At 36.2% G+C, this 13,622-nt stretch overlaps 1 protein-coding gene across 4 annotated transcripts in view; it reads right to left on the reverse strand.

The window, feature by feature from the left end:
* LOC308606759 (ATPase family AAA domain-containing protein 5-like) overlaps positions 1-13,622 on the reverse strand; it is a 36,713-nt gene that overhangs the window by 1,432 nt on the left and 21,659 nt on the right. For 3 of the 4 annotated variants that reach the window (XM_081218057.1, XM_081218056.1, XM_081218055.1), the window contains 11 exons: positions 11,377-11,473; positions 10,103-10,182; positions 9,733-9,875; positions 9,492-9,642; positions 7,271-7,447; positions 6,911-7,044; positions 6,356-6,449; positions 5,638-5,702; positions 4,385-4,565; positions 1,751-1,932; positions 391-1,256 (listed from right to left, as the gene is read on the reverse strand). In XM_081218057.1, the coding sequence (XP_081074183.1) occupies positions 391-1,256; positions 1,751-1,932; positions 4,385-4,565; positions 5,638-5,702; positions 6,356-6,449; positions 6,911-7,044; positions 7,271-7,447; positions 9,492-9,642; positions 9,733-9,875; positions 10,103-10,182; positions 11,377-11,473 (2,170 nt within the window). The remainder of the gene's footprint in view (positions 1-390; positions 1,257-1,750; positions 1,933-4,384; positions 4,566-5,637; positions 5,703-6,355; positions 6,450-6,910; positions 7,045-7,270; positions 7,448-9,491; positions 9,643-9,732; positions 9,876-10,102; positions 10,183-11,376; positions 11,474-13,622) is intronic. The other variant, XM_081218058.1, reaches the window with a different exon arrangement.

A 13,622-nucleotide genomic window follows, 5' to 3' on the forward strand; every position in this document is an offset into this window, starting at 1 on the left:
GCTGCTGGTCTCTGCTTCTACTTGCTTCTGGTCTAGACTAGATTAACTGTATTCCAGATTCATCTCCTGTATCATTTTCAACACATCAATCACTCCCATACTGAAAAGACTTTAATGGCTACCTGCTCTCTGCACACCAAATCCAGACCCCTTCCCTGTTATCCAAGAGTCTCCCAAATCTAACCCCCACCCCAATCTCTCAATTTTTCTTCCCAGCAATCAGGCTGGTCTCCTTAACTGTCTCATTAGAAGCTACATTATTAATATGAAGGGCTTACCATGATCAATAAAGCCCAGCATTTCAAAATTAGTAAGAGAAAGAAACTAATAATTTCCCCTTTACCATTTATTATTGAAAAATAAAAAAAGTAAACAGAAGTCAAGACTTACTCTAAATTTGCTGCTGACTGACTGAAGTGTACATTGTTGCGCTTTTGTGAAACATAAAAAGTAAGTTCTTTTGTTGGATCTCTTCCTACTTTCTTACAAGAATTCAGGGAGGTTTCCAATGCTTTTGAAATAGTAGAAGAACATTTAGTAAAGCTGAGAGCTTCTACAGCTGCCTTTAATTCTCCAGAGCTTTGAGAAGTCCATCCATCACTACTCTCGAGACTAAACTCATCACAAAGTCCACTTTTAACCTTTCCATTTGTCCAGCCAAAATCATTTTTACCAAATTCCCTATGTTCCCTTACATCAGTTAAAAGGGCATCTAGGAAGGACATGTTATCCACGAACTCAGTGAGAGAATTTAAACCGTGAGAAACAAGGACCGAATATTTTTTTTCTGCTGGTGTTTTAGGAGAACGAGGAATAGATTCAAAGTTTGACTCTAGACATTTGTTTAGTTTATTTGTCTCTGGATTGCTTTCTTTATCTCTGGCTTTGCTTTCTTCTGAATTTGGAGAAGATGCAGAGGAAAGCCTAATAAATTCATCAGAAAAGTCCAATTCGGTGTCAAATAAGTCACTATCATGTAAAATTACCATCTTTTTCTTATGTTTCTTTTTTTGTGACTTTTTCAATGGCTTCTCTCCTTCAGAAAGTTTCCTAGCAAGACATTTCATATTTTTCGTTGCTGCATTGGTGTCCACACTTACTGACGAACCAGAAAAGTTTTCTGTTTCTGGAATGATGTTAACAGGTAGTGGTAGAATGAACTCAAGATTACTATATAAGAAATCTACATTCCTCATTTGGAATTCTGTAAGAAGCTGGATGAGCTTATGCCATTCTTCCTTTGTTCTGATTTTGTGCTGAAAAACAATATTGAGTAAAGAAATGTCATAACAGTACATAGTCTGAACATTTTTCTACCCATATGAATATAGTGTCATTCCTATCTATCTTCAAAGTAATGAGTCGCTAACCCTCATAATTTTATTAACCTACACTTCCCTAATACATCAAATAGTATCATGAGTCTAAAAGATTAATTTAGACTGTTAATTAAAAAAATTAAATTCTCTAATAGTCAGTACATACCCTAATTCAATAATTAGAAGCTCATTTGCTTAAAAACTACTGTTTTGAAACTGTCTTTTTTTATCTGAAATATTTCTAAGTTCTAAATTCTATAATATGAATTTAGAGCAATGCCTATGCACCATTTGTCAAAGTGGTACAATGTGTTAAAATCAGAAATCTGAAGCCTGTAAAAATTACTGGTAAATTTAAGTTAACCTTAAGATTCAAAAGAAAGTGTTGGGAAGATAAAAAAGAACATAAATTTACTAGACATTGAAAATACCTTCAAAAATGAAAATAAGTCTTCAGATGGGGAAAAAATGTTCTTAAGGCCAAACAAGGTCTCAGCACAGCCAATGTCACATTTGGGAAGGTCTGTTGGATTCCTTTTAGTATTTTTAGCATTATTTTTGGAATCAGGGTCATCTTCAGAGCAAACAAGTGGTACATTTCTGCTATTTCCTCCTACAAAATTAGTAAAAGAAAACCTTAGCTATCCATATTTTTATCAAATTGTAGCAAGTAATTATTTAAAATCCAAGATCCTTTGGCATTTAAAAAAAATAAATTTATTTATTTATCTATTTATTTTTGACAGTGTTGGGTCTTTGCTGCGGGCAGGCCCTCTCTAGTTGCAGCCAGCGGGGGCCACTCTTAGTTGCAATGCATGGGCCTCTCACCGTCGTGGCCTCTCCTGTTGCAGAGCACGGGCTGCAGAGCGCAGGCACAGGCTTAGTGGCTATGCAGCATGAGGGATCTTCCCGGGTCAGGGACTGAACCCACGTCCCCTGCATTGGCAGGAGGATTCTTGACCACTGCGCCACCAGGGAAGTCCCCTTTGGCAGTTTTTGGACCTAATCCTCATTTTGTTATTCTCCCCGTGTGTATCTAATTCATAAAGCATACAATACAAACATGATTTCTACATAGGTTAAGTGGGGCTGGGGTGTGGGGTGGGCTTACAAAACAATCCAACAGAAAAAAGGGCAAGGACTGGACAGGCAAGTCACAGAAGAAACACAAATATCAAAAAAACTCATAAAAAGATGTACAATTTTACCAGTGATCATGGAAATGGAAATTAAAATAAGATACCATTCATTTTTCACCTTCTAAATTGGCAAAATTAAAAAATATATTCACTGCATACTTTAACAACAAACTGAAGATGACTTAAATGTCACCTAGTAGGTAATGGTTAATTAAATTACGTTACATCCACTTTATATGATGGAATAGCATGCAGCTGTGAAAAAGAGAGGGCGGGCTTCCCTGGTGGCGCAGTGGTTGAGCATCCGCCTGCCGATGCAGGGGACACGGGTTTGTGCCCGGGTCCGGGAAGATCCCACATGCCGTGGAGCGGCTGGGCCCGTGAGCCATGGCCACTGAGCCTGCGCGTCCGGAGCCTGTGCTCCGCAATGGGAGAGGCCACGGCAGTGAGAGGCCCGTGTACCGCAAAAAAAAAAAAAAGAAAGGGCTAGAACTATACGTACTGACAATAAATTGTGAGGTAAGGAAAAGCAAATTGTTTAACAATACACATAGTATTGTTTAATTTTGCTAAATAAGTAGGTAGCAATATTTGTATATGCATAGATAAAGGTCTAACAGTAGCTACCTTTAAGAAGTGGGGCAAGATCTTTTACTTTTTACATTATATACTTCCGTATTGTTTGATTTCCAATGAGTGTGTATCTTTTTTTAAGACAGGAATGAAATGAATTTAAGATCTTCAAGAAAAGAAATAATGCTAAAGTTCTTGGTATTACATTTTATAACCAGTAATATGGTGATAGTTATTAACTATTTTGTTTAAAATAGGATATTTTCCATGTCTTATTTATCATATTTACTTCTAAGAAATAGTTAAAACTGCCAGCTTAAATTGAATTAAATACTTTGAGAAAGAATAAGATATTAGGGCTTTCCTAGTGGCACAGTGGTTGAGAATCTGCCAGCCAATGCAAGGGACACGGGTTCGAGCCCTGGTCTGGGAAGATCCCACATGGCGCGGAGCAACTGGGCCCGTGAGCCACAGCTACTGAGCCTGCACGTCTGGAGCCTGTGCTCCGCAACAAGAGAGGCCGCGACAGTGAGAGGCCCGCGCGCTGCGATGAAGAGTGGCCCCCACTCGCCGCAACTAGAGAAAGCCCTCGCACAGAAATGAAGACCCAACACAGCCAAATAAATAAATAAATAAATAAAATTTTAAAAAGAATAAGATTAAATTTTGAACTAATCAGAAAACCAATAGGGGATTAATATTACAGAACTTCACCTTTTTTTAAATTAAATATTTGTATATTTCCCAGAGCAGGATCTGTAACTACAGAACTGTGACTATGGAGCATGGAAACCACAAACTATGAACTTCTTCAGGGAAGGAACCATGTCTTATTCATATAAACACAGGACCTGGCATGGAGAAAGTCCTCAGTAAATGTCTGTGACTTGAATTAGGTAACAATGACTGAAGATTGATAGAAATAAAATAAAGCATTTCTGAAATAATAGAGTTCTTAGGAAAGAGAGAATTACAGGCTATTAAGGAAGCTGAAAAGGAACTTACAATACAGTCATCTAAAAATAATTTACATATGGAAAAATTACCAATACTTATTTTTTTAATAAATGAAAAAGAAAGTTGCTAAATAATATAATTCTATTTGTTTATAAGCAACTATGTTTATAAATGTACAAGTAACCATTTGTTCCAGGTTCAGTTTAAATTGTATTTACCCACATTTAATGCTTACAAAACTTTTCATCAACTAAGTTGATGTATGTATGTTTCTTTTAATATTGACATGATACCTCAATGCTCAAAATTTTTATAATCTTTCAAATGTTTTGGTACAGCATATATTTTAATATAGGATCCCATTACAGAAATTTCTTTTACAACAAATCAACTTACGACAAAAAGATAATGGCCTTTCTTCTAAAAATCCACCTCCACTTCTAATCCAGAATTGTAAGTAAAGGATACTTTTTCTGATGTCACAAGTATTTGCAGTTAGCAATGTTACAAAATCTTTTACATCGGTTCTAAAATTCTCAGTCAAGCAGATCATCTGTAGGTAGCTGGCAACATTTAGCTGAGAGAGAGAGAGACAGGAGGGGAGAGGTGGGGGTAGGAGGGAGAGAGACACAGGAAAAAAACATGGTCAACTGCAGAGTTAACAGAAATACATCAATAACACATCAAAAAGCAAGCCAAATTTTGCTAAGATTCACAATATCTTAAGCTCTTATTGAGAATGATTGATCTAGAAAAATGTAAAGGAATATGGTACCAAATTAGAAGCATTTACATAAACTTCTTTTATTAACTGTATATAGTCTGAGACAGCAAGGAAAATTTTATGGGCGATTCTCCAACCTGAATCCTGAAGGCAATTTTATTAAACCTTAAGAAAATCCCTTAGGGGGCTTCCCTGGTGGCAAAGTGATTGAGAATCTGCCTGCCAATGCAGGGGACACGGGTTCGAGCCCTGGTCTGGAAAGAATCCACATGCCACGGAGCAACTGGGCCCATGAGCCACAACTACTGAACCTGCGCGTCTGGAGCCCGTGCTCCACAACAAGAGAGATCGCAATAGTGAGAGGCCCGCGCACCGCGATGAAGAGCGGCCCCCGCTCACTGCAACTAGAGAAAGCCCTCGCACAGAAATGAAGACCCAACACAGCCATAAATAAATAAATGAATGAATTAATGAATTAATGAATGAATAAATAAAAGAATAGTGGTTATCGCCGGTGGAGAGGGCAGTGCTGACTAAAAACGACCCAAGGGAACTTTTGGAGGTGATGGAAATGTTCTATATTTTGATCTGGGTGATGGTTACATGGATGTTTATCTCTGTTCACATTTTTCAATTTGTATACTTAAGTGCATTTTTAACTATATGCAAATTTCACCTCAGTAAAGCACTGGTTACTATGAAAAAGACCTAATGAACACTGGAGTCTAGTAAAAATTTGAATACATGAATTTTGAAAAAGATATTTTTTAAAGTAAAAAAAAGATAATCAGAAGTCTCCTAAAATGCAGAAATTTTAACATACCCCTTAGTAACCACATTTAAAAATTATAACTAAATTTTATAATAAATCACCTTTTATATAATTGTGATATATAATTTATGCTGTTCAAAATTAAAAACTTACCAGTGAAGGAGTGTTAAAATTAATTTCTTCAAAGCAGCCATCAAACATTAAACTAAATGTTGGATCTATAGGGAAATAACATATTTTTTAAACATTAAGACCACTAAGGTACTTTCTCTAGTCATACTTTTCTATGAAAGTATTCTATATTTCATCAGTAATGAAAATAAAATATGCAAATTATAAATCATTAAGGAATTGAACTTCCATCTTGACTTTTTAATTAAACTACCATCTCACTTGGGATTAATATGATTTTTATCAATATTTTTAGAGTACAATCATTAACTATCAAACGGGCTATTAATTTCTAAGTAGAGTCTAACACAAACCCATAGCAGAGATATTCTACTCAATATTTGCAATGACAAATATTAGAAAAGAATGTTATAAAACAATATATAGGGAATTCCCTGGTGGTCCAGTGGTTAAGACTCCACGCTCCCAATGCCCAGGTTTGATCCCTGGTCAGGGAACTAGATCCCACATGCCGCAACTAAAGATCCCGCACTTGGCAATGAAGATCCCGTGTGCAGCAACAAAGACCCCATGCAGCCAAAAATAATTAAAAAAAGATCTAGAAGCCTCATCGCTTTAGGGAAAAAAACAGACTTAATTTACCAGCAGACTTCAAAAGGAACATATCTAACTAAAATTAGAAGCTTTCCCCAAATATTTTAACCAAAAGTAATTAATTGTAAAACCACTGGTTACCTACCACTTGTCGTAAGGATTACAGGTCTTTTCGTGGTTGCCATGAATGTTTTGATTGCATTCAAAAACCCAGCATCTTCTTCGAAAATGACATCAACCTAAGAACAAATGGTTATTAGAATATTAATACAGTAACAATATACTTATTGGATATCAGTTATGTATACACAGTAGATACACTATATGTCTATTAGAGACAGAATTTATGAATTTGTGAACAGTGTGACTTCACACCATGCCGAAAGCTTACAACGTTTTATACTATTAAAAGGGTAAAAAAATTATCAAACATTAAAAACAAAAAAATGCAGTCACCTATAATTGGATAAGTATGGGTCAGAATAATTTCTACAAACACTAAACAGTAACTGAATTGCATTAATCATGTTCCTAAAAAATTCTTCTATGGCTGACAGTTTCATTCACTTTAATTTCAAATAGATACAATTATTCCTGACCTTCTTGGCTATTTTACAGTACTTTATAGTAAAACATACAGTAATCTTTAGAATAAGTTTTTATCAGGAGGTATCACAAATGTATACCTCTGTAAGCCTACCTCCTCAAACAGAATGAGAGATGTTGCATTTTTCCTGTTGGGTTCCTCAGCCCCAAACTCTTTGACATTTTTATTAGTTGTGTTTGTAGATTTAGTCTGAATAATTGGTTTCTGTTCAAAAGAATTTTTGATTCCTGCATAAATAAAACATTAATATTTTAGATAAAATCAACTTTTAACACTGGATTTTTCCACAGAATAAACTCAAACTGAAATCCATGATCAAAACTGAAACAAAGTATCAATACTCCTATATATACGACCTTCAGTGTAACTGAGGTTTAATAAATAGCAATAGGAACTCATGAACTATGATCATATTTTTATGTTATCAGGGCCTCTGTTAATTTACTATCTTACCTTTATTATTTTCCAGAAGTGCTCCTATTTGTTCATTATTTTTTGGCTTACAAGACACTTTAAAATAATTTGCCAAAGTTCTAGGTGGAAGTACTCGCTTTGGTCCACTACTTTGTGGTGATGGTGGAGGAAGTTTTCTTGGTGATGTAACAACCTTCTTGGGGGAGCTTAATTTTTCTGCCAAAAACAAATTGCACTTAAAGACAAATATTCTAAAAATTAAACAGATGGCAAGATTGAGTTATCCACAGTATATTTCTACCCTTACCAGTTAAAAAGCAAAGGTATAAAAATTCTTTTTCATTCTTATATTCTCTTTACAGTCAAATATTACTGTATTGTTAGTTATTCTACCAGTAGAGAAGGCAAAACCCATCATTTGGAAAAGATACTCTTTTCCAAGAAACATATATTCTTGAAGCAAAAATCTTCATAATCCCTTAATTCACTCTGTCTACATCTGCTTGAGGTCAGAAGAGGCTGGAGAAAAAGTGATATCGGTACATACTGAGCACATTACAGACTTTCCTGTGTAACTTCAATTTAGCCCACAGTAAACTGATATTGCAAGCAAACGATATGTTTTTCTAGATATGCTATGAAAGATGGATACAAAGTTAAAAAACAAATGGCTGATGTCTACCCTTCAGAAGCCCAACAGTGGCCTGGCATTTATTCCAGAGTGTGTCCTTTGCTCCTCTCTAAGTACCCTCATTCAGCCTTTACAAGTGCTAGTTATTATCATACGGACTCAGAGCAGGATCTTCTTTATGTACCAGCATATGTGCACCATTCCATGACTGTGTCCTATTCTTTTTTTGTACCCTCATCTCCAGAGATCTTATCATAGACCTTGCATATCACAGGTGTTCGAAAAACTTAGTGAAAATTTTGAGCTTGAAAAAATTATAGATATCACTATCATGTCATAAAAATAGAGCATTTTAGGGACTTCCCTGGTGGTGCAGTGGTTAAGACTCCAAGCTCCCAACGCAGGGGGTCAGGGTTCGATCACTGGTCTGGGAACTAGATCCCACGTGCATGCCACAACTAAGAGTTCACATGCCACAACAAAGGAGCCTGCAAGCCGCAACTAAGACCCAACCAAATAAATAAATAAAATTGTTTTTAAAAAATAGGGCATTTTAACACCACAAGGAAAGAGGTGTAATCTTAAAAGTATTTTAATATAACTAAAAGTGGGATAACTAGTCATCATGTATCTCTTGCTGTGACACCACAGGAAGCACACAGCCCTGTCTATGCAGGTATGCCAGCACCAAAATGGAAATGAATCTAATCAACCCCACAGATCTAACTGCCAGTTTATAAGAAATACAAGGAAGAGGAATGTGTTAACTGATACCATGAAGATATAATCAGCCAAATCTAGACTGTGAGAAATTTTATGACAAATGGCCCATGTTCTTCAACAAATAAATGACATGAAAAGAAAGGGTGAGGGAGCTGATTAAAAGAAACTTAGGTGACGTTAATCAAATATAAACTATGAATCTTGTTTGGATCCTGATTTGAACAAACCATTTGAAACAGAAAACTGAAATTAAACTACATATTACATCAAATTAAGGTATACAGTTAATTTTGTTAGGTCTGATTATGATATTGTGGCTATGCTTTTAAAAAAGTCCTTATCAGTTAGAGCTACATATTGAAATATATATACATGAGTAAAATTATGTGATGGTCCTGAGATTTGTTTTAAAACATAAAGTCCAAGAAAAATGAAAAAGGCATGTATATATATAGGAAAAGATTAAAAATGAATGGCAAAATTCTAATTATTGGGACTTCCCTGGTGGCGCAGTGGTTAAGAATCTGCCTGCCAATGCAGGGGACTTGGGTTCGAGCCCTGGTCGGGGAAGATCCCACATGCCGCGGAGCAACTAAGCCCGTGCGCCACAACTACTGAGCCTGCGCTCTAGAGCCTGAGAGCCACAACTACTGAAGCCCATGGGCCTAGAGCCCGTGCTCCACAACAAGAGAAGCCACCACAATGAGAAGCCCGTGCACCATGATGAAGAGTAGCCCCTGCGCACTGCAACTAGAGAAAGCCTGCACGCAGCAATGAAGACCCAATGCAGCCAAAAATAAATAAATAAAATAAATAAATTTATTTAAAAAAATACTAATTATTAAAATTCTTTTCTTAGATTTTAATTTTTTAAACATTACAACTTCAGGAAAATAATTTACTTACTTGGTGACTTGCCTATGTTGTAGCTATTAAAAAAACAGGGTTTTTGTGAGTTTACACCTTGCTTGTCTACTTGATGGGACTGAGTAGCTTCCTTTAGCTGAGACAGAATTTGTCTACCACTGCGCTGAGAAGAGGCATTCACTTCAAATATCTAAAAGAAGAATTTATGAAAAAATGGCAGAATGGTTTATGTTTCCTTTTGTTTCAAGGGTAATTATTACATTAACATTCGTCCACTAACCTTAAATCCAAGCTCCTGAGCACAAGCATATACCGCAGCAGTTTTCCCCACTCCTGTTGGCCCTGTTATAAGAACAGTATTGCAAAGACGATTCTCTTCTTCATCATCTGAACTGCCTTTAAAGTCTATGCTGTCCAATGGATCTGAAAAATCATTCAAATGCACATAAAACAATCGCTTAGGCGTCAATTCTGTCTCACCAAACCCAATGACCAAATCCCACAAACTTCTTGCTAATAAATGTTGGAAATTCAATGTACGAAAACTAAAAAACCAAATATAAAATATCAAACAAGCAGCTTTATAAAAATTTTCAGCTAATCTAATTCTAAAAATGTTCAGTGAAATGGAAAAAAATGACTCAGAATACCTTCCTGTTTCTCATCTCTTTTTCCCTTCAAATTCTGTCCTTCTTCCAATTCAGCTCTTCTTTTCCAGTCTTTCAACCAACTACCACAAGAAAATGTATGTTAATAAAAATAATTCACAGAATATAGATATCTCTTAGATGATACGTTAAAATGATTGTCAGGGGAAGTGATGGTATACTGTTAGTTTTTAAGAACTCCATAACATTTTTGAATCAACTATATAGTAAAATAATTTGACATGGACATGGATATTTTAAAATGAAGTAATTTTTGCCTAAATACTCAAGACAATATGTGCAAGGATATTCACTGCAACACTGTTTATAGTAGCCTCCAAAAGGAAAAACCTAAAAATACATCACATATGGTATGTATGCTCACATAAGAAATCAGTACAAAAACTGTGAAGAACTGGAGTAGATTGTATGGTGACATGAAAGATGTCTAATATATTGATACAATGCTTAGTATGAGTAGAAAGATTAAGTTCTAGTCTGGAGCTAGACTGAGTTTAAATGCCAGCTCCACCACTTTCTAGCTGTGTGACCATGGACAAATAACTCAACCTCTCTGGGCCTCATTCCTCATAAGGAACAGTATTTACCCTCTTAGGATTGTTCTAAGGATCAAATGAGCTAAGCATGATCAAGTGCTTAGAACAATGCCAATCTCAAAGATGTTATTATTATGAGTCCCAATTCCTTGTATGAAATCCTTTGGGCCAGATGAGTTTTAGAATTCAGGATTTTTCAGATATTAGAAATGTAATTTGGTACATATACCACATAGAACATAATATCCCTAGTGGGTCTGTGGCAGTACATCCATAATCACTGAATATTTCTAGTTAAAAAAATATGAACTCCTACTAAGTGGGACTGATAAAGACTATAATAAACTTGATGTATATAATAAAGTTAATAAACTTAAAATTTCCAGAACTCTTTGGAGGTGGGAATTATAGACAAAGGATTATTACCTGAATTAGTAATAATATGATCCTATTTGTTAGGAAGAAAGGAGCAAATATATGCATTAAAATTTTTCTGGAAGGTTTTACAAGACACTTTTAATAGTCATTTACCTCTAGGGAGTAGAAACAGGAGAAAAGAGGTACATTTACTTTTCACTGAAAATTCTTTTTATTTTTTTATTTTTAAGATTTTACCTTGTGATGTATTACTTTATAATTTCTAGATTTTAGTACAAATAAAATAAATAGTAAAACTAGATTCATAAACTATTTCTCAATTCCTTTACAAATTTTACCAACCTATGTAACTTTCTAATAGCTAGCTCATTGCCTATAAGTTCACCGGAGTTCTGGGGTTGATACTTTTCTGTCCAAAGCATGTCTTCAGTTCCAGAATCTAAAGCAAAAAATATATATTAAAGTATTTTGTTTCTTGGCATAAACATATATTCTTAGGCATTTACATTATTGTTTCATGTAACAATAAGTATTTGTACAAATATTTATATTTACAAATTGCCAAAAAGGCAATTTCAAAACTTAACATTATATTAAAAATTTTTCACATCAAAACCCTTCCCTCTTAAAAGCTAACCACCATAAAGTCTTATGACAATAAGATTTAAAAGTATACATTAAAAATTTTAACAATCACTCAAGAAACACAAAATATGAAAAATAATTTGTACTGTAAGAAATAATCTAAAGAACAAATGCAGCATAATTTTCATGGAACCTCTTTTTGACCACTAAAAAGATACATTAAAACATTCTAGGATGTCAGCCTGAGTAAACGGAGAGATGCTACACTCCCAATTGAGAAGAGTTAGGAAGATGCCAGTCCCCTCCAAATTAATCTACGTTGTGGTATGCATCTCCCTCTCGTTTTTTTTCGCCGCACCACATGGCATTAATCTACATTCTAATGCAAAATCAAATCCCCAGTGGAATTTGTGGGGTAAGGGAATCTATAGTTTATTTAGTGGAGTCAATGCATGAAAATGGTTTTAAAAACTGACAGATGGATGGATCTAGAGACTGTCATACTGAGGGAAGTAAGTCAGACACAGAAAGATAAATATCATATGATATTGCTTATATGTAAATCTAAAAAAAAGGGTACAAATGAACTTATTTACAAAACAGAGGTAGAGTCACAGATGTAGAAAACAAACTTATGGTTACCAGGGTAAGGGCAGGCAGGGATAAATTGGGAGATTGGGATTGACATATACACACTACTACATATAAAATAGATAACTAATAAGAACCTACTGTATAGCACAGGGAACTCTACTCAATACTGTGTAATGGCCTATCTGGGAAAAGAATCTAAAAAAAGAGTGGATATAGGTATATGTGTATCTGATTCACTTTGCTGTACACCTCAAACTAACACAACATTGTAAATCAACCATGCTCCAAGAAAAATTTTTAAACGGGCTTCCCTGGTGGTGCAGTGGTTAAGAATCTGCCTGCCAATTCAGGGGACACGGGTTTGATCCCTGGCCCGGGAAGATCCCATATGCCGCGGAGCAACTAAGCCTGGCCACCCAACTACTGAGTCTGCGCTCTAGAGCCCACATGCCACAACTACTGAAGCCCGTGTGCCTAGAGCCTGTGCTCCACAGCAAGAGAAGCCACTGCAATGAGAAGCCCACACACCACAACAAAGAGTAGCCCCCGCTCACCACAACTAGAGAAAGCCCGTGCTCAGCAACGAAGACCCAACACAGCCAAAAATAAAAACAAATAAATTAATTAATTTAAAAAAATTAAAAAAAATTTTTTTTAATATAGAGGGGCTTCCCTGGTGGCTCAGCGGTTAAGAATCCGTCTGCCAATGCAAGAGACACGGGTTCGAGCCCTGGTCCGGGAAGATCCCACATGCCGCGGAGCAAATAAGCCTGTGCGCCACAACTACTGAGCCTGCGATCTAGAGCCCGTGAGCCACAACTGCTGAGCCCATGTGCCACAACTACTGAAGCCCGTGCGCCTAGAGCCCATGCTCCGCAACGAGAAGCCACCGCAATGGGAAGCCTGCGTGCCGCAACGAAGAGTAGTCCCTGCTCGCCCCAACTAGAGAAAGGCCACGCACAGCAACGAAGATCCAACGCAGCCAAAAATAAATAATTAATTAATTTAAAAAAATACAGAGACTTGCTGTACAAATTATCAAAACATAATCTAAATGGATGAATTAATTCAATAGAATGTTTCAGAAAAGCTATGTAACCAAATGGGAATATGTCAAAAATATGTGAAACAGGTGTAAAATAATAGGTAGAGTGTGATTCCAGGTTGTTGTTTTTTTTTAAATTATTTGGCTGCACCGGGTCTTAGTTGCAGCACTCAGGATCTTTGCTGCCGTGTGCGAGATCTTTATTGCGGCACGCGGGATCTTTTTTGTAGTTGCAGCATGCAGGATCTTTAGTTGGGGCATGCGGGATTTTTAGTTGCGGCATGTAGGATCTTTAGTTGCAGCAGGCAGGATCTAGTTCCCTGACCAGGGATTGAACCCGGGCCCCCTGCATTGCGAGCGTGGC

This window comes from Mesoplodon bidens, assembly GCF_964165515.1.
Source record: "Mesoplodon bidens genome assembly, chromosome: 19".
NCBI classification, from domain to species: Eukaryota; Metazoa; Chordata; class Mammalia; order Artiodactyla; family Ziphiidae; genus Mesoplodon; species Mesoplodon bidens.